The 22,071-nt window shown below is 41.7% G+C and overlaps 1 protein-coding gene, 1 long non-coding RNA gene and 1 pseudogene across 2 annotated transcripts in view; 1 reads left to right on the plus strand and 2 right to left on the minus strand.

Moving 5' to 3' along the window:
• Positions 1-1,579, plus strand: part of LOC111959281 (uncharacterized) — a 10,352-nt gene extending 8,773 nt beyond the window's left edge. The window contains exon 3 of the long non-coding RNA XR_002876634.1: positions 1,019-1,579. This is a non-coding gene — a long non-coding RNA (uncharacterized lncRNA). The remainder of the gene's footprint in view (positions 1-1,018) is intronic.
• LOC111959280 (receptor activity-modifying protein 1-like) overlaps positions 1-13,264 on the minus strand; it is an 85,507-nt gene extending 72,243 nt beyond the window's left edge. Inside the window, exon 1 of the mRNA XM_023980757.2 lies at positions 13,109-13,264. Coding sequence (XP_023836525.1) covers positions 13,109-13,166 — 58 coding nt within the window. The 5' untranslated portion in view covers positions 13,167-13,264. The remainder of the gene's footprint in view (positions 1-13,108) is intronic.
• A 1,678-nt stretch (positions 13,265-14,942) lies between these two features.
• The window catches only part of LOC111959509 (band 4.1-like protein 5), a 52,573-nt pseudogene continuing 45,444 nt past the window's right edge, over positions 14,943-22,071 (minus strand).

The raw sequence follows: 22,071 nt of genomic DNA on the forward strand, positions 1-22,071 counted from the left end.
GCGTGTAGGCTACTGGATAGGAGCGTGTAGGCTACTGGATAGGACGGTGTAGGCTACTGGATAGGAGGGTGTAGGCTATGGATAGGAGGGTGTAGGCTACTGGATAGGGAGGGTGGTAGGCTACTGGATAGGAGCGTGTAGGCTACTGGATAGGAGGGTGTAGGCTAGTGGATAGGAGGTGTAGGCTACTGGATAGGAGGTGTGTAGGCTATGGATAGGAGGGTGTAGGCTAGTGGTAGGGGCGTGTAGGCTTGGATAGGAGCGTGTTAGGCTACTGGATAGGAGCGTGTAGGCTACTGGATAGGAGGGTGTAGGCTAGTGGATAGGAGGTGTAAGGCTACTGGATAGGAGGGGTAGGTTAGTGGATAGGAGCGTGTAGGCTACTGGATAGGAGCGTGTAGGCTACTGGATAGGAGGTGTAGGCTACTGGATAGGAGGGTGTAGGCTACTGGATAGGAGGGTGTAGGCTACTGGATAGGAGGTGTAGGCTACTGGATAGGAGCTGTAGCTACTGGATAGGAGGGTGTAGGCTACTGGATAGGAGTGTAGGCTACTGGATAGGAGGGTGTAGGCTACTGGATAGGAGGGTGTAGGGCTACTGGATAGGAGGTGTGTAGGCTACTGGATAGGAGGGTGTAGGCTACTGGATGGAGGGTGTAGGCTACTGGATAGGAGGGTTGTAGGCTACTGGATAGGAGGGTGTAGGCTACTGGATAGGAGGGTGTAGGCTACTGGATAGATAGGAGGGTGTAGGCTACTGGATAGGAGGGTGTAGGCTACTGGATAGGAGGGTGTAGGCTACTGGATAGGAGCGTGTAGGCTACTGGATAGGAGGGTGTAGGCTACTGGACAGGGCAGGTCATTTTGTGGGAGGACACCATGAAAAGATTCTCCAGTTCCAGTCCCTAGAGGGGGAAAATGTTGAGGACATAGAGATTATAGCAAGATAATATTCAGTGCTGTCTAATTTGAGTATAATGAATCCTGTTTTTGTTTTTTTTATGTTTTCTGTTCTCAGCTATGGAAAGCTGTGAAAGCCTGTTTGCAGATGAAGAGAGAGGTCCCAATGAACGTCCCAAGAGACTAAGGTTATCTCCTATACGCCATGGGTTATATGTGTAGGCCTTTAACTGTAAACAGTTAAACATCACACATACAATGTATAAACTGATTACAATTGGAGCAGGTCAACCCTGCTGGAGGTCTGCTGGTTGTGCAGGCTTCTGTTTCAGCGCACTAATCTCCCACCTGATTTAATGTATCTAATCTAATGAGTTGAGAATTCTGCTCACCCAGTAGATCAGGGATCAGTGGATCAAGGTTAACCACCGCTGGAATGGAGGTTGTTTTGTTCACCTGAAATGATGCTTTAGTAATAATAGCCTACTTGTTACTACTCAATGAACTATTGTTGTTTACACTAAGATGTATAATCTTTACGAGTTAGCTTATTTGTACTCTTTGAAGTGATGAAGTATTGATTCTTTGAAGTGAAGTGTTTAAACTTGATTTAATTGTTAAACCATTCAAAATGAACAAGTGTCAATGTTGACTAATCGCATATCACAATCCTGCAATAAAGAGGGGATTCGTCTCTAATGTGTCTGTGTTGTATTCTCAAATGAACATTTCCTTTTTGTGTGTAAGATCTCCAATCTGTTTTATTTGATTGTCACTCTTAGTATATCAGCTATGTGAGTCCATTTAACAGCTTTTCATATGGAATGCATTGCCAATGCAGCCATAGGCCTACAGAAGCAAACTTATTTTATTTCAAAATGTATATTTCTCTAGTATAGGCTACTTATCATAATGAACGATATCAGCTAAATGCCTGCGATAAGTGATCTGTATGGTCGATGTCACAAATGTTCGGTTTATTGTCCTAGCTTTAGGCTACACATCAATCCCACCAGGGTAAAGTACAGCTACTGGAGAGGAGAACAGCCAGAGGTGCAGACAAGAGATACAGTATATACAAAACATTAAGGACAGGTTTTTAGAAATGTTAGCAAATTTATATATATATTAAAAAAACAGAAATAATACATTTACATAAGTATTCAGAACCTTTACTCAGTACTTTGTGGAAGCACCTTTGGCAATGATTACAGCCTCGAGTCTTCTCAACAAGCTTAGCACACCTGTATTTGGGGAGTTTCTCCCATTCTTCTCTGCAGATCCTCTCAAGCTTTGTCAGGTTGGATGGGGAGCATCGCTGCACAGCTATTTTCAGGTCTCCCTAGATGTTCGAATCAGGTTAAAGTCCGGGCCTGGCTGAGCCATCCAGGACATTCAGGAGACTTTGTCCCAAAGCCACTCCTGCATTGTCTTGGCTGTGTGCTTAGAGTCGTTGTCCTGTTGGAAGGTGAACCTCCACCCCAGTCTGAGGTCTCTGAGCGCTCTGGAGCAGGTTTTCATCAAGGATCTCACTGTACTTTGCTTCACTGTAGGGATGATGCCAGGTTTCCTACAGACTTGATGCTTGGCATTCAGGCCAAAAGATCGATCTTGGTTTCATCACACCAGATAATCTTGTTTCTCCTGGTCTGAGAGTCTTTAGGTGCCTTTTAGCAAACTCCAAGCAGGCTGTCATGTGCCTTTTACTGAGGAGTGGCTTCCGTCTGGCCACTCTACCATAAAGGCCTGATTGGTGGAGTGCTGCAGAGATGGTTATTCCTTCTGGAAGGTTCTCCCAGCTCCACAGAGGAATTCTGGAGCTCTGTCAGAGTGACCATCGGTTTCTTGGTCACCTCACTGACCAAGGCCCTTCTCCCACAATTGTTCAGTTTGGCCGGGCCGCCAGCTCTAGGAAGAGTCTTGGTGGTTCCAAACTTCTTCCATTTAAGAATGATGGAAGCCACTGTGTTCTTGGGGACCTTCAATGCTGCAGACATTTTTTGTTACCCTTCCCCAGATCTGTGCCTCGACACAATCCTGTCTCGGAGCTCTATGGACAATTCCTACGACCTACATGGCTTGGTTTTTGCTCTGACATCCACTGTCAACTGTGGGACCTTATATAGACAGATGTGTGCCTTTCCAAATAATTTCCAATTAGTTGAATTTACCACAGGTGGACTCCAATCAAGTTGTAGAAACATCTCAAGGATGATKAATGGAAWCAGGATGCACATGAACACAATTTCAAGTCTCACAGCAAAGTGTCTGAATACTTATGTAAATAAGATATTTTAGTTATTCTTTAATACATTTGCAAAAATCTGTTTTCACTTTGTCATTATGGGGTATTGTGCATAGATTGATGAAAAAAAAGTATTGAATCCATGAGGCTGTGACGTAACAAAATGTGGGAAAAGGGAAGGGGTCTGAATACTTTCTAAATGCCCTGTATATAAAAAAGAAAAGCTAGCAATTTCTAAATGCACTGAATAAGACTAACATTTGTTTACATTTTTTACCCAGAATTTAGCAAAGATGCAGAGAACCATATTTCGTTTTTGTGAATCATTAAGTTACAATTGAACAGGTAAAGAGGTACAGTGTCTTCAGAAAGTATTCATACTCAATTACTTATTCACATTTTGTTGTGTTACAGCCTGAATAAAATAAAGTTTTTTTCTCACCCATCTACACAAAACACCCCATAATGAAAAAGTGAAAACATGTTTTTATATTTTTTTTTGCAAATTTATTGAAAATGAAATACAGAAATCTCTCATTTACATAAGTATTCACACCTTTGAGTCAATACATGTTAGAAACACCTTTGGCAGCGCCTAAAGCTGTGAGTCTTTCTGGGTAAGTCTCTAAGAGCTTTGGCACCTTTGCACACCTGGATTGTACAATATTTGCACATCTTTTTAAAATTCTTCAAGCTCTGTCAAGTTGGTTGTTGACCATTGCTAGACAGCCATTTTCAAGTCTTGCCATAGATTTAAGTCGATTTAAGTCAAAACTGTAACTAGGCCACTCAGGAACATTCAATGTCGCCTCGGTAAGCAACTCCAGTACATATTTGGCCTTGTGTTTTAGGTTATTGTCCTGCTGAAAGATTAATTTYTCRCCCAGTGTCGGWWGTGAAGCAGACTGAACCAGGATTTCCTCTAGGATTTTGCCTGTGTTTAGCTCTATRWCGTTTATTTTTATTCTAAAAAAACTGCCTTGCCAYTGACAWGCATACCCATAACATGATGCAGTCARAGTCATGCTTGAAAATATGGAGAGTGGTACTCACGGATGTGTTGTGTTGGACTTGCACCAACATAATGCTTTGTATTCAGGACATAAAATGCATTTCTTTGCCATTTTTTCCCCCAGTTTTACTTTAGTGCCTTTTTGCAAACAGGATGCATGTTTTTGAATTTGTTTATTCTGTACAAGCTTCCTTCTTTTCACTCTGTCATTTAGGTTAGTATTGTAGKGAAACTTCAATGTTGTTGATCCATCCTCAATTTTTTCTTATCACAGTGACTGGGTAACTCTGACTGTTTTAAAGTCACTATTGGTTTCATGGTGAAATCCCTGAGCGGTTTCCTCCCTCTCCGGCAACTGAGTTAGGAAGGGCGCATGTATCTTTGTAGTSACTGGGTGTATTGATACACCATCCAAAGTGCAATTAATAATGTTAAGATTTTTTTACCCATCTACCAATAGGTGCCCTTCTTTGTGAGGTATTGGAAAACCTGCCTGGTCTTTGTGGTTGAATCTGTGTTTAAATTCACTGCCTGACTGACGGGCCTTATTATTATTGTAMGTGTGGGGTACAGAGATGAGGTAGTAATTCAGAAATCATGTTAAACACTATTATTGCACACAGAGTGAGTCCATGCACCTTATTATGTGACTTGTAAATTAAGCAAATGTTTACTTATTTAGGCTTGCCATAACAAAGGTGTTGAATGACTCAAGACATTTCAGCTTTTTATTTTTTATTCATTTGTAAACATTTCCAAATCATAAATCCATTTTAAATTCAGGTTGTAACAAAACAAAATGTGGAAAAAGTCAAGGGGTGTGAACARTTCCTGAAAGCACTGTATGCTTAGATATGCTATGTAGAAAAATATACATTTTTGACATACAATTAGGTCTAATGATTACGGCTTCAGAATGCAGGAAAAAGCTGTTTCAGGTGTTTCAAAYATTCWACATTTTCAGATTTAGGGACAGCGGGCTAAGCCCCGCTCCAGACCAACCCTCTACAACAACACGTACTTTGTGCCCCCTCAGATTTTTGGGCTGCATGACACCCCTGCACCAGAGAGTGTGATAAGGGGAGCAACAGTAGTCAGAGGGTGCCTACTAAATGGTACCCTATGTGGGGCTCTGGTCCAAAGTAGTGCACTAWATAGAGAATATGGTGCCATTTGGGACGCAGAGTCCAGGCTACACCTTGGACCCACCCAGGAGAAGTAGCTTTTATAGCACAATGAATAGATGATGTGTAATGGATTGGGTCCCATGGTTGGGCACATTCAGCGCTAAGCACGCACACAGTTCGCTGATCAAGAGAGAAAAACAGAGAGAGACAAACAGAGAGAAAGTTTGTCTCTGTGACAAACAGAGACAGAAAGAGGCAGAGAGAGAGACAGAGAGAGAGAGGGGCAGAGAATGAGACAGAGAGAGGCAGAGAGAGACAGAGACAGAGGAGTAGATGAATCCTGCCTCTCCTTATTTTCTGTCCTCAATAAATTAACAGTGTGCTGCAGCAGCGCTGGGCTGGAGACTGGCTGGGTGAGACCAGATCTGCATAATGAATAATTAGCTAATGCAGGGAGCTGCCAGCCAGGAGCCAGCCCACTGAACTAAGCTTGGCTGTATCCTAAATGGCACCCTATTTCCTATAGTGCAKAACTTTTGACAAGGACCCATAGGGTAAAAGGTAGAGCACTATGTAGAGAAAAGGGTTCCAATTAGGACTCAGCCTACGTCTCCCTCACTACCACCTCCTATTGACACTGCTTAGTGAAGCATCAAATATTCACTAGTGGCTAAGCTTACACCTGTCCCTTAATGCAGCTAAAGGATAGTCACAGCCCCATCCTGCATCTTTCAGGAGGTCCAATGAGCCTATAAATGCAGGTCACAGCTATAAACACATAATAACCTATGGCAGTAACAAAGATACTCRATTTGCATATGGCTTTCTCATTCACTGTGGTATTTTACCGGCATAAACTGCTGTTCACTTAAAAGTTAACTCCGTGAGAATATTACAAAGACAGTCATGACCATGACCTTCATGTGCCAAGGGACGCAACATTACATAAATTATGATAATATAGGTCAAAAACAGACCTGAGCAATCTGGTAAAAGCAAAACAAAGCCACAAATTGACAAAAATATGAGTAACACTTGACACCCAGCGTCATAACCTGTCATAATATGATCATAACACTGTCATGACCCATATATTTACACCTGTTGTGACATATATTGTGTTATTTTATAGCTGGTTATGACACCTACATAAGAGTGTCAAAACCCACATTTATTCAAATGTTTTTTCTCCCTGTCAAGAAGTTTCCTTTCATTTGAAAGTTTGTTTCTTAAATCCTTTGCTGTTGTTGTAATGAATTATTTACAGTCATGTCTTTTTCATCATATTTTAAAATTACTTGTAGAAAATACACTTTATGACACTGTCAATAAGCATTATGACCAATGTTCCCTCTAAGCTGCGCACATGCGTGTCTGCGGAATAAATATCAGAAGCACGAGATTGAACTCAACTTTCTGGAGTTCTCCCCCTTAGTTTTTAACCCTCCTGTTGTGTTCCTTTCATGTTAATTCATTCTGTGTTCCCGAGCTAAAATGACCACCCCATTATAGCTGATTACAAATCCATAATAATACATATATTATCACCTAATGTTGTGTTAGATCTTTTTATCAACTTAAGTTCTTGTGAACATTACAAGTTTTGACCTTCTATTTATGGCCTGTAGGCCTCATTGACCTGAGCTCAAACGACTAATTTTTGAGTAAAAACTTTGCCATGACAAGTAATTTTTCCAACAATTGTTTACAGACAAATTATTTCACTTATAATTCACTGTATCACAATTTCAGTGGGTCAGAAGTTTACATACACTAAGTTGACTGTGCCTTTAAACAGCTTGGAAAAGTCTAGAAAATGATGTCATGGCTTTAGAAGCTTCTGATAGGCTAATTAACATAATTTGAGTCAATTGGAGGTGTACCTGTGGATGTATTTCAAGGCCTACCTTCAAACTCAGTGCCTCTTTGCGTGACATCATGGGAAAATCAAAAGAAATCAGCCAAAACCTCAGAAAAGAAATTGGAGACCTCCACTAGACTGGTTCATCCTTGGGAGCAATTTCCAAACGCCTGAAGGTACCACGTTCATCTGTACAAACAATAGTACGCAAGTATAAACACCATGGGACCACYCAGCCTTCCTACCACTCAGGATGGAGACGCGTGCTGTCTCCTAAAGATGAACGTACTTTGGTGTGAAAAGTGCAAATCAATCCCAGAACAGCAGCAAAGGACCTTGTGAAGATGCTGGAGGAAACGAGTCCTATATCGACATAACCTGAAAGGCCGCAGTGATTGCGTAAAAATAACAAATCAGACACTGAATATCTCTCTAAGCATGGTCCAGTTAATAATTATGCTGTGGATTATGTATTAAATACCCCCTAGAGTCTAATGAACCGGGGCTGGTTTTCTACTGAGCTTACATATAGAATTGTATTAAGATGGTCATACCAAGGATCATTTAGCTATTTGATTTAAAATTTTAGGACGTCTGTAGGTATGAAAAAATATATACAAAAATTATTTGATTAAACATTCGACCAGCCCACATAAATCCATTTAATAACAGATGCGTACATGGAAAAACAGAAAGAATATGTAATGAATCAAAAGGAATTAAGTGTCTGTCCTACATCAGAGATACACAGAGTATACAAAACATTAAGAACACCTGCTCTTTCCATGACATAGACTGACCAGGTGAATCCAGGTGGAAGCTATGATCCCTTATTGATGTTACTTGGTAAATCCACTTCAAATCAGTGTAGATGAAGGGGAGGAGACAGGTTAGAGAAAGATTTTTAAGCCTTGGAGTGTGTGTGTGCCATTCAGAGGGTGAATAGGCAAGACAAAAGATGTGTCTTGTGACACTTGTGGGGTTGTCGAGCAAAAGGGAGCACACCATTGTGTTCGTGAGAGTTACAACTTCCTATAGAGGGGTGTAGAGTGCCGCCAAAAACATCCGGATGCTACAGATTTTTTCGCGAGAAGACCGATTTTCGGGATGTCTCCTGGTCTGACAAACATCGTTGTAGCTCAGCCACCTTCCACCGCAGATGTAGAAGGCCGAACTTCAACAGATGCAATGGATTGAGACACAGCCCATGCAATAAAACACAAGCTCAAACAGAGGGATTTTGTATTATTATTTGATTATGCCTCGAGCGGAGCATGAGGAGGCCTCAAGCAGAGAATCTTTTATTGTTTATTTGTATTTATTTTTTTATGGCCAGCTCATGATGCCGCTTGATGACATGAGGCCTGAGGCAATTGCCTCCTCTGCCTAATGGGAAGTCAACCAGTGCATATGTACGTGTGCGTGCATCCCTCTAAATCATACTTTTGTGAGCTCACTTCCTTAACATGCAGCATGCAGCTCAGTTGGATCAAAGAGTCATTGGTACACAATGAGTTGTCCAGCTGAGGGCTTGAAGCAGTGCTGCTACGTGCACACGCAGGGGGCTTGGCTTCAATGGGAAACAGCCAGGCTCCACAAATACTTGTAATTACCGTCACGGCCCTAGATATGTGGCTGGCTGCTCACTGACTGACTGGCCCCTGAGAGCAATTGTCCTCACTCTCTCGCTCAGGCTGCCGTGACCAGTGGTTGAAGGGCGATAGGTAGTCTAGCGGTTAGAGCATTGGGACAGTAAACGAAAAGGTTGCTGGTTCGAATACCTGACAAGGTAAAAAAAAAATCGGCCAATGTGCCCTGTAGCAAGGCACTTACCCCTAATTTACCCAAGGTTGCCGTACTACTATGGCTGACCCAGTAAAACAACAAATTTCACTGCACCTATCAGGTGTATGTGACAATAAAACAAAGTGTGGAGAGAAATGCATCCCAAATGGCACCCTACCTGCACTGGTTAAAAGTAGGGCACTATATTAGGGAATAGGGTGCCATTTGGGGGACAACCATACTGCAAAGTATTCAGACCCCTTGACTTTTTCCACATTTTGTTACGTTACAGCCTTATTCTAKCCCACAAATGCTGATGCTCCAGATACTCAACTAGTCTAAAGAAGGCCCGTTTTATTGCTTCTTTAAATCAGAACAACAGTTTTCAGCTGTGCTAACATAATTGAAAAAGGTTTTTCTAATTATCAATTAGCCTTTTAAAAAGATAACTTGGATTAGCTAACACAACGTGCCATTGGAACACAGGKGTGATGGTTGCCAAAAATGGGCCTCTGTACGCTTATGTAGATACTCCTTTAAAAGTCCGCCGTTTCCAGCTACAATAGTCATTTACAACATTAACAATGTCTTTACTGTATTTCTGATCAATTTGATGTTTTTTTTTTTAAATGGAGAGAGATATATATATAGATGAGATAGAGAGATATACACATAGAGATATATATAGAGATATGTAGAGAGATATATACAGTGGGGCAAAAAAGTATTTAGTCAGCCACCAATTGTGCAAGTTCTCCCACTTAAAAAGATGAGGCCTGTAATTTTCATCATAGGTACACTTCAACTATGACAGACAAAATGAGAAWWWWWWTTCCAGAAAATCACATTGTGGGATTTTTTATGAATTTATTTGCAAATTATGGTGGAAAATAAGTATTCTCATATCTTCACACACACTGGATTTTGGGTCACTAATGAAAAGCCATTGGATGTCCCTGTCTGCAGATAGCAGGGATGCTGTGCCTTTGCTATACAAGGTTAAATGTGCTTTATAAGACGGGCATGAAAACCAATGTGCTGTAAAATCAGCTCTGCTGCCCACTGAGTGAAATAAATAATGCTGCTGTATGTAGGTTTTATGGGGCGCGATGAACAGAGTTAAAGCAAAAACTATTGGCCTATTGCCATGCTACATTTGGCCGAAGTCCGCTCACTGAATATGAGAGACTGACCATAGAAAGAGTTGTAGATATTGTAGTTTTTAAAGAGAAATCCAGATATTTATCATGTTACACTTGAGCACAGCTACATGAAAGAAGGCATGGTTTCCATCCTGATCTCTCCAGACATAATGTAGTTCACGACAGATGACTCCAATCAGTCCAATCACAAGTGGGTGGGCCTGTCCCACCAGTCCAACTGGACCCGAGAACACAGCAGAGGTGACAACTGTAGTCATAAAACAACCAAAACACCAATCTGCACTTCTTCTTCCTGCCTACCTCGGCCCCGCCTCCACAATTTCTTATTAATCTCTCTAGGTAAGAGGAATTCTCTTCACCAAACAGGGAGATTTATTTGATTCCATCTCCTAGGAATGGTGACGCTTAATGTCCTGTTGGAGAGGGGCAGAGTATGTGTCCAAAACAAATGAAAAGAATCCCACACTAGTGAAGACAGATGACTGACCAACTTTAACTGTATGTCTGCAGTATGTGTGTTGGAGAGGGSCAGAGAGAGGATGTAAGTCTGTGTGTTGGAGAGGGGCAGAGAGAGTAGTGGGGAGTCTCCTGTGAGGGTAATGAATCTCAGAGGATCGGTGTTGATTGCCACACAAAGCCAGCTCTGAAAAAGGGGGGGGGGGAGCAAACTTGACACTACTCTCCCTGCTTCCGTCATCCCATGGGGTGATTGGTAGGGGAAAAACATCACTCTGTCTCTTAAGATACTTAGCCAACTCCAATAGGTCTCCCTTGTCCCCTCCTCCCRCACTCCCTCCATTTTATTCCTTACCAGCGGTACACATCCACTCTGTCTCCTAAACTACTTAGCTAACTCCTCTGGGCCTCACTTCACCTCCTCCTCTCCTTTTCCCACCACAAGTCAATACTTCAGCCCTGTTGTCAGCACCTCTGATTGAATGCTCGATAAACTCCCTCTGAGTGACATCATGTAATGATGAAAAACAGGGTTCACAGGAGGTCAGAGTTCTAAAGAAACAGAACTGACAAACAGGAGACACAGCACTGCAAACATGACAAACTTAGTTCAGTTTGTAGATTTTAGTCCTTGCCAGAGAAAAACCTCATATAGGAAAAGCATGCTTCATGGGGAGGAAGTGTTGACGTCACCCAAGAATGCTCCCTATAATCTGGCACCCCTACAGTCATTCATTATTCAGGAGCCCTCTGTTAATTGTACATGTTTAATTAGAACAACACCGCAGCTAAACGAAGCACGCCTCACCGAATCAGAACAACACCGCAGCTAAACGAAGCACGCCTCACCGAATCAGAACAACACCGCAGCTAAACGAAGCACGTCTCACCGGATCAGAACAACACCGCAGCTAAACGAAGCACGCCTCACTGGATCAGAACACTGCAGCTAAGCATGCCTCACTGGATCAGAACACTGCAGCTAAGCATGCCTCACTGGATCAGAACACTGCAGCTAAGCATGGCTCACTGGATCAGAACACTGCAGCTAAGCATGGCTCACTGGATCAGAACACTGCAGCTAAGCATGCCTCACTGGATCAACCAGCAGGGATAACACAACTATAAAACATACTGCTAAATGTATTGTATTTTGTAAGAGAGTGAAATTCCACCCTCATTTAAGCTATTAAGCTTTATTTAGACAAACAGGGAAATAGAGAGAGACTGAGACAAGCTATGTAAATGTTCTTTGAGCTTGTTTTAAATATGATTTTCTTGTGATTTTTAGCCAGGGCTCTTAGAGTACAGTAGTGTGGACAGCATTTTGCACAAAGGGTTGTGTATTGATTGAGGTTCTGTTATGAACAAAACAAAATGGAGGAATGTTTTAGCATGACATGCTCCCATTTCTATACTGTTTTGAGATTAAAACATTAAAAAATGAATAAGAGTTCCCTCATTTAAAAGTCAGAGCTGCTGTATCGTATGGGTCCTAACACACAGTGGCCTTCTGCAGTTATGACTCAGACTCTCACACAGTTAAACATCACAGATCATTACAGTACTATGCGAAGCATCCACAATTGCCGGGTTTATCAGGGAAACAAATAATATTAATCATATAATATTGAATGATGTGAACTATCATTTGACATTATTATCACCTCAGTTAGGTAGGTCAAAGTATTCCATCTGTTTTAACAGTAGGCAAGACAGCCCCAAAAACCTAGCTTTTTAATAGGCAAAGAGAATGCTAGCCTATTCTTAGACAAAAATAGTTCAATAGTTATGAGGAGCCATGTCTTGGTCCTGTGAGTCGGTGTGTGTACAGGAAATATAGAGAGGCTCCACGTGGATCGTGCTGAAGGGGAAAGGAAAACTGGGGAGCAAAGTGAAGCCATTAGGTGTGCACAGACAGCAACACCCCTCATCAGACCTTAGCACAGCAGGCTGGTTAAGAGAAGTGTAAATAAAATTTCTCAGCAGGAGGGAGCTTTGCATGATTAATTAAAACCGATATTTAACTTGTGTGGATGGGTCCGTTATGAGCACCTCCAACTTGCTGGAAAGTCTAAATGTCATATTGACATGACATTTTTACAAGCCACTTAGACCTTCCATGTCTGGAGCGTCCTCCTTTCACGAAATGTTATGAAAATGCCCTTAGGATATGTAATAATTCGGATTCATGATGACGATTTTCCATATATACACACAAGTCAACCCTCTGGCTCAGACAAGCACGTTTATTTGTTAGAATTAATATTATTTTTCATGTTTTCTAAAATGATTGAATATAGGAATCTCTAAAAAATATTAACATGATTTAATAATATTTATATGACTAATAAATCAATGATTTGACATGAAAGGAATGGTCATTATTTTAATATATCAATACTTTATCTTTCCAGTTTCTATCGAATTATGTTATGGTCATCATTTATTAATGAATGATAAACCATCATGGCCAGGCATAATTTATAGAATGGAATTAAAGAAAGCCTTGAGCAGCATCAAGAATAGCGGTGCGCTGCGCGTCTCTCCAAAACTTACCTACAACCAGCCACAGGAGCACCTGTTTCGACAACACTGGTGTGGTATCCGATGCCATGGTCTTAAAAACAACTATCCAATGCAAGAAGTTGGAGAAGCGTTAAGATGAAACCGACGATAAAAGCGTCACAATTCTCCTCGCTAATGTATCCACTAAGAGACGACCCTGTCACAGAATCACAGAGTTGTAATCCATAAGCATTCGACTCGTTCCTCTCAGCCAACTACGAAGGCAGCTCAACTGTCGTCACGGTCACTATCACCTTGCGCAAGAACTCGGAAGAGGTACACTTGGGTCGGGTCGTCGGGAGTTTTGCTTTCGGAATAACCTCTCTCGTCAGCTTTCTTTACGAAAGAGATTCGCTATCATTTAAATGAATATGCAACCAACATCGAGTCTTGATAATTCAAAAATTGTAAGTTCCATTAGAGTCCAAAAACCTTGCGTACACTACGAGGACATACTTGGCAACTCCAACCAACCATGCGTAAGCGAAACGCACTGAGCCAGAGTAGAGCCTCCAGTGAATTGCTGGGTCTCGAGCGTGCGTTCTCTTGACTGACACCAACAGAGAGTGCGTGGGAGAGCCAAGGGACCGTAACCAGAATGTAGGCCAGGGTTCCCCAACTGGGGGGAACACAGGTGATTTGATTTGACCCCCCACGTTCTGAGCAAAACAAATCTATAATTGTATTTTTGGGGGACATTAAACACCAGCAAATCAGCTCAAAATTATTTACATTTTGGAAATCTGTTCCAAAGTATTCCCAAGCATACAAATGTCAGCAAGGTTTAAAATTATTAGGTTTTAGGCAAATGTATATGTTTGGGKTTCTTGCGGTCAATTTGCAGTCTATCAGTTATTTTAAAATATGTTCCGGTCCCCTGAAATCGGGACGCAGCTGTTTCTAGTCGATTATCCCTGATGTCGGTAAGCTATTCTGGGGGTAATGCCGCGTTCAAAGCAACTGGGAAATCTCGACTTCCTACTTCAGTGTGTTCAAAACACGTCTGGGGAAAAAATCGATTTGATCTCGCGAACTCGAGCCTCTTTCTAGAGCTCCGACTTTCCGATCTGAAGATCACTGACGTCATGATTTGACCTCGTATTGTTCGAGTTCTCAGTTGTTTTGAACGCAGCATAAGGCAGAGGCCGACTTTGCTGCAGGGACTACATACATTCAGTACATAAAACAAATTGTGAGCAAATGGTGCCTGTTACACATTCAAAATGAACACTTGCTTCTGGGAAAAGTGATCAGTATCAGCCTGGTGTCATTGTAATATCAGCCTGGTGTCATTGTAACATTATAATAAAATGACATTCATCCTAGCCTACTACACAATGTGATGTCAAAGTTCATAGGCTTCTACATACATTTTTAAAAGATAATACATTTGACCTATGGGATTGGATTTAAGGGGTTAAACCAGACAGGTTGAGCAAGCTTGATGATAAAGTAGTACAGTCCAACCTCACCTAATGTTGCCATCTAGTGTTAGAATATATCAAGGCAGAATTACAGCTCCCGCAGTCCCAACAAACAGCTTCAGTTCCTCATTGGCATATTTCATTAATCTCTCCACCCGATAGCTGATGTGTGGTGAGCGTTCTGGCAGAAATGGTTGCTGACCATGCATCCCCCCCCAAGTGGGTGCTACACATTGGTGGTGGAAGAGGTGAGTCTACGAGCATCTGGAAAGGCTCTATAGGAAATCAATGAATCGATGCTGATGGACATATCATTCATGATAATACTGCATGTACAGGAAGAGATCCACATTTTCTCAAAGACCAGAGATCTTAAATGGAAGAATTCACACTTGTTTTTTTATAATACTTTTTTTACTTACAGAATTTACTACATTGTACAAAATTACTACTGGCATACTAGTCTACATATCCTTTAAAAAGTAATGACGTTCAATGTACATACAAGATACAAAATCGGTATGGTGACTATCTAGAGCAGTTTTTTTTAACATCTACAATACACTTAAATACAGTGCGAATAACAAGGGTGCTCTTACAAAAAGAGGAATAAATTAACGTACGAGAGCTACAGCACAATTGCACTTACATGGTGAGGCACAATTTCTAACAGCAGAGAAAAACAGTGGTATGTTTAACTGAGAAAAGTTTCCTCTCAGAGCTTTAAAAAAGACCACTCATGTTGGTCAATCACCATCTCTACAATCTATAATGCAGATGGAATTCAATAATATGACAAAGAATGTTCTTGCCAGGCAAATTAGTTTATAAACTCAGCAAAAAAAGAAACGTCCCTTTTTCAGGACCTTGTCTTTCAAAGATAATTCGTGAAAATCCAAATAACTTCATAGATCTTCATTGTAAAGGGCTTAAACACTGTTTCCCATGCTTGTTCAATGAACCATAAACAATTAATGAACATGCACCTGTGGAACGGTCATTAAGGCACTAACAGCTTACAGACGGTAGGCAATTAAGGTCACAGTTATGAAAACTTAGGACACTAAAGAGGCCTTTCTACTGACTCTGAAAAACACCAAAAGAAAGATGCCCAGGGTCCCTGCGCATCTGCGTGAATGTACCTTAGGCATGCTGCGAGGCATGAGGACTGCAGATGTGGCCAGGGCAAAAAATTGCAATGTCCTGACTTGTGAGACGCCTAAGACAGCGCTACAGGGAGACAGGACGGACAGCCGATCATCCTCAGTGGCACACCACGTGTAACACCTGCACAGGATCGGTACATCCGAACATCACACCTGTAGGACAGGTACAGGATGGCAACAACTGCCCGAGTTACACCAGGAACGCACAATCCCTCCATCAGTGCTCAGACTGTCCGCAATAGGCTGAGCGAGGCTGGTAGGCCTGTCGTAAGGCAGGTCCTCACCATAGATCACCGGCAACAACGTCACCTATGGCACAAACCCACCGTCGCTGGACCACACAGAACTGGCAAAAAGTGCTCTTCTCTGACGAGTTGCGGTTTTGCCTCACCAGGGGTGATGGTTGGATTCGCGTTTATCATCAAAGGAATGAGCGTTACACCGAGGCCTGTACTCTAGAGCGGGATCGATTTGGAAGTGGACGGTCCATCATGGTCTGGGACGGTGGGTCACAGCATCATCGGACTGAGCTTGTTGTCATTGCAGGCAATCTCAACAGTGTGTTACAGAGAAGACATGCTCCTCCCTCATGTGGTACACTTCCTGCAGGCTCATCCTGACATGACCCTCCAGCATTACAATGCCACCAGCCATACTGCTCGTTCTGTGCGTGATTTCCTGCAAGACAGGAATGTCAGTGTTCTGCCATGGCCAGCGAAGAGCCCGGATCTCAATCCCATTGAACACGTCTGGAACCTGTTGGATCAGAGGGTGAGGGCTAGGGCCATTCCCCCCAGAAATGTCTGGAAACTTGCAGGTGCCTTGGTGGAAGAGTGGGGTAACATCTCACAGCAAGAACTGGCAAATCTGGTGCAGTCCATGAGGAGGAGATGCACTGCAGTACTTAGTATCTGTTGTGGCAGCCAGCTGCATTGACTGTTACTTTTGATTTTGACCCCCTCTTTGTTCAGGGACACATTATTCCATTTGTGTTAGTCACATGTCTGTGGAACTTGTCCAGTTTGTGTCTCAGTTGTTGAATCTTGTTATGTTCATACAAATATTTACACATGTTAAGTTTGCTGACAATAAACGCAGTTGACAGTGAGAGGACGTTTCTTTTTTTGCTGAGTTTATATTCATGATACAGAGAGAGAGGGAGAACACTTCACATCTTCTCAGAGTGGCTATTTTAAGTATAAAAAAAACTTTAAAAAACTCAAGACTTCACCATTTAAAAAAAAWAAATAAACGTGATGGGTTTTAAGTCTTTCTGTTGAGATGGGTGTTGTTCACAGATCACTTGTTCAAATGAACTGTATATGAAAATGTCTTCTGCTTTTACCTCTACTGCACATCGTCTCGCAAAGACCTACTGATCTACCGCCCGTCTGATATCTAAAATACATTTTTAATTACATCTTAAGGTTAGTGAATAATACAGTTGACTGACAACTTCCTACCACCAGAGATCCTGTATGTGATTGGCTTAGTGTGGAAAAGAACCAATGGAGAGCCAGTTTATGATAGGCTGACAGAGGAAATAGGCCTATGAGTCATGTCACCTGTCATTGATGACCACAGCCTGAAACGGTGTCAAGACTACATGATTAGATATTACCATCACACACAGACACTCCAGTCGTAAGCAGTGGACTCAGTAAAATGAAAAACTAAAGTACAGTATAGGCCTCAATATAGTAGTAATATTGGTATTATTAGTAGTGGTAGTATTAGTAATAGTAGTGGTAGTATTAGTAATATCAGTAATAGTAGTGGTAGTATTAGTAGTGGTAGTATTAGTAACAGTAGTGATAGTATTGGTAATAGTAGTGGTAGTATTAGTAACAGTAGTGATAGTATTAGTAGTGGTAGTATTAGTAACAGTAGTGATAGTATTAGTGGTAGTATTAGTAGTGGTAGTATTAGTAACAGTAGTGATAGTATTGGTAATAGTAGTGGTAGTATTTCCTTACTGTGTAAAGTTATGCAATCATAATTTAACATTCAGCTAGCTTAAGGCAGGTTGTAGATACAGTGTTTTTATATGGATACAAAATAGGCATAACATTTTAGATGTGGCTAAATTCATGCCTGCATTCTACATATTGCTGTTGTCATTCTCTGATAACTGAGTCTTAATCAGATTCAGAAACGTCTAGTGAGCACCAGGTCCTAACTGAACACTGGTACTTGATCGATTCACTCTGTATGACTTTACATTTTTAAAAACAGCACAAAAAAAGAAAGTCAGTAGAAAGTCATTGTTTCATATCTTCTAAGAGTCCAGGTCCAATGCTCCAATGTAATCCAGTGGCTTGAGGAACAGATGTCCTCTTCCTTAGCACTTATTGCAGTCCCTTCCTGCTTAAAACATTTCTAAAAGGGAGTCTGTGCACTTTGTAGGAATGCTTATGAAAAGAACCAGTGAACCAACTGTGGTACTAAAATGAAAAACAAAAACACTGCTCCAAACTGGAATCTAGTGAGACGAGGAATTCCAATGATCCAATCTCTTGATTGCTGCTGGTTTGGGAATTGTTTGGCAACGCAGTAGGAGATACTGGTTGTCACTAGGGCAGGAACTTCCCCCAGGTTTGGGAATGCAGTAGGAGATGAATGTGCTCAGGGTAGGAAGTAGTCCCCTAGTTTGGGAACACCAGGGGTAGGAAGTATTCGTTGTGAGGAGGGTAGAAGCTAGCTCCCCCCCTGGTTCCCACTCAGAGCTCAGTGGTCAACAGACCTTTGTGCTTGGAGCCGTGCTCCTTGGGTGGCTGGGCCACAATGCTGGTGAGAGGAGAACACAACTAAATAAAAAGCCCAGAACACCTACTTTTCAGTGTGCACAACATAAAGTAATGTATCATAGTAATATTCTAGTAGAATAGGAATATTGTATTGCTAGCAAGTATAATGTGATGCATGGGAGCGTCACAACGTAATGACAAACTGCACAAGACGGTTCACATCCATCAATCTACGCATATTGTTCCAGACCTGCCTGCACCATTCATCTTTCCATTTACCTGATGTGATCACTACTAACTTTTAGTGGTCACAACATTCATCTTAACAAACAGACTTTATTCAGCAGTACAGCCAAACTTTATAACTTCTGTAGAGATGTAGTGGAAAATGAAACATTTAGTTCCAGCTTTCACCAAGCTATTTCAAGAAGCTCATCAGGACCATAATTAGTAAATGTGGATGTTAATCACTACAGGCTTCAATTATTAACAGGATGGAGAATTATATTGTCTACTCTTTACAACACAGCATATGGCATGGCAGCAAAAGCACATAGCAACTAAGACTAGCAACGATGACCACAATGTCCAGATGAGATGACCTAAAGAGCATTAGGACAAGGTAGAGATGACGACGTGCCACGACGGAGTTACCTGGTGTCAATCACATTGTGCATTTGAGAGGAGAGATGGGGGTGCAGGGCTGGGGTGAGAGCCCTCCCTTCAGGTTGGAGAGGGGCGGCGGTCTTTGCAGAGTGGTCAAGGTCAAAGAGGCCGTTAGTAAAGATGGCAGTGAGTGGCTGTGTTAGAATGGGAGAAGGAAAGTGGACTGACTGGGTCAGTCTCTGAGGCAGCTACAGTAGGAATGGTAGACTGACGTACAGACAGACTAAAATACAGAGAGACACACTTAAACCCAGGCCAGACAGGCAGGCTAAAGACAGACAGGAGCATTAAAGGCTGGAGGACAGTGAAAGTCCATCAGTACTCACTGCAGCAGCAGGGATGATCCAGCGAGGTGATATCATGGGCTTGGATTGCACTGATGGTGGRGGTAACTACAAGAGAACAAATGTTGAAGAGTTACACTCAAACACCTATCACTTGGCACAATGATGCCAAAGTAAGTAGGTGGCCTGTCAACATACAGTAGGCCTATTGGGTTTAAACTTGAAAGCGAATCACTTATTTTTGGTAAGTTTGAACTACTCAAGGCAACAGATAACAGCAGCTGAAGCGTGAGGCAGCAGACAGGGTCTATAGACTTACTACTGGGGTTGGGTCTGAGAAGTCCATCAGGTTACTGCTCAGCGGGGCCCGCAGTGACGGAGGGGTGGGCATCTTCAGCTCCTCAGGTTCGGCCTGCATAGTGACAAGCCAATGGCTATGTTACAAACAGCTCTCACATTCCCACAAAAAGGCATACAATTCTCTGTGCATTCAGATGTAGTTTGCATTCTAATGCACGCGATTAACCGGAAGAGCAAAACACAGATTCATTGATTACCTTTGTTGGTTGCCCCCCGTTAAGTATTTCAAGGGGCATCATAGGTGCTGATTGCATGAGATCCACAGCCAACATCTCAACACTGATGAGGAAAGAGGGACGAGACAGAGGGACGAGAGTTTAATTCACTCCTATAGGGTCTGATGAGGAAGTACTGAGCAATAGCAAGGCTAACATACACATTATCAATGGACACAATCCTCACAAGAGCTTAATATGCAAAGACATGTATCCATGCAGAATTGAGTCATGTCACATTAGCAGGAGTGTGATTCCCATGCTCAATCAGATGGTATCAGAGATCTATGATTCCCATAATCCACCAGATGGCAGCAGAGAGCTGTGTAAAAACACTGTCTTTGTCTTGAGTGCTGCAACCTATAGCCTAGTAGACTAAAGAACGCTTGTTAACAATGTTGACTAGAATCTAAGAAGTGATATATATCCTTAAATGAGTGTCAGATGGAGCTGTAGTCCTGACTGCATGAGGCTGCCTCGTGGTACCCTATGGCTGGACAGGTGGCACCCTCTAACCTGGGTGGGCCCCACTCTTAGCCTCACATAGGGCTGGGCGATATGGCCAAAATATCTCCTCATGCCGTGATTTTTGACAGTATGACGGTATTTTATGTTTTTGAATAATAAAAGTTGTAAATGTGCTTTATGAGTTGTGTATGGTCCTAGGGTGGCAACACATACATTCTACAAGTTATTTCAATGGAGCTTTCTCCATTCTGATTGAACAGCTTAAACCAAAAGTCCATCTCATTTTACAATATATCATTCCACACTGCGACGTAGGGCTGCACGATATGTGCAAAAAAATAGAGGCCTTATTTTTAACCAAATATTGCAATTTGGATTTGACTTGCGATTTAGATCAAAACACGGGTGAACTGTTGGAATCATGGAAATATAACAATGACAACAGATGAAAAAGCCAGGGAGGCTTTCATATGACTATTCATTAGAATACTAATAGGATCTCTATGTAGGTATTATTGTGACAGGTTAGGAACCAAAGTGTTGGTCAGTGTTTCCCAGGGGAGTGGGACCCTAGAATGTTTGGCTACATTAAATATTCTCTTACTTCATGTAGCTAACATATTCATTCTCCGCCTATTCCTCTCGGATTCAGAAGATACTGTTGCATAAACATATTGATTTAGGCCTACACCAGCACTGGTATAAGGCTGTAGCTAGCTACGTTTGCTCTGACTCCGTACATTTATTAGCTAGCTATCTAACTAGCGATTAGTGGCTAACAATTTATTTTAGGTACAGCTTGCTAAGAAAAGCCAAGCTGTTTGCAGACAGTAAGATAATGTAATTATAGAACGGTTGTGGATTTACAGTAAGAAGCAAAAAGTGGAAAGCGGCATCATTGTCATTCACATATTGCTGCATCTGCTGCATTGACCATGCAGACTGAAGTGTGACCGGTGGGAAAATCATCTTGTGGTTGATCAACAACTGCGCCTTTAGCAGCAATTACAGCAGTGAGTCTTTTTGGGTAAGTCTAAGCGCTTTCTACACCTGGATTCTGCAACATTTGCCCATTATTCTTTTAAAAAACTCTTCAAGCTCTGTCAAATTGGTTGTTGATCATTGCTAGAAAACCATTTTCAGGTCATGCAATAGATTTTCAAGTAGATTTAAGTCAAAACTGCTACTCGGCCACTCCGGAACATTCACCGTCTTGGTAAGCAACTCCAGTGTAGATTTGGCCTTTTAGGTTATTGTCCTGCTGAAAGGTGAATTAATCTTAGATGTGTGAGGTACAGAAATGTGTAATCATTCAAAAATCATGTTAAACACTATTATTGTACACAGAGTGAGTTCATGCAACTTATGTGACTTAAATACATTTTTTACTACTGAACTTATTTAGGCTTGCCATAACAGCTTTTCATTTGTACAAATTTCAAAAAACATAATTCCACTTTGACATTCTGATTATTGTGTGTAGGACAGTGACAAAATCAGAATGTAATACATTTTGAATTCAGGCTGTAACACAAACAAATTGTGGAAAAAGTAGAGGCGTGTGAATACTTTCTGAAGGTACTGTACATCATCTTACACACACCCTAACTACTGAACATTGGCA

This window comes from Salvelinus sp. IW2-2015, linkage group LG36, assembly GCF_002910315.2.
Source record: "Salvelinus sp. IW2-2015 linkage group LG36, ASM291031v2, whole genome shotgun sequence".
NCBI classification, from domain to species: Eukaryota; Metazoa; Chordata; class Actinopteri; order Salmoniformes; family Salmonidae; genus Salvelinus; species Salvelinus sp. IW2-2015.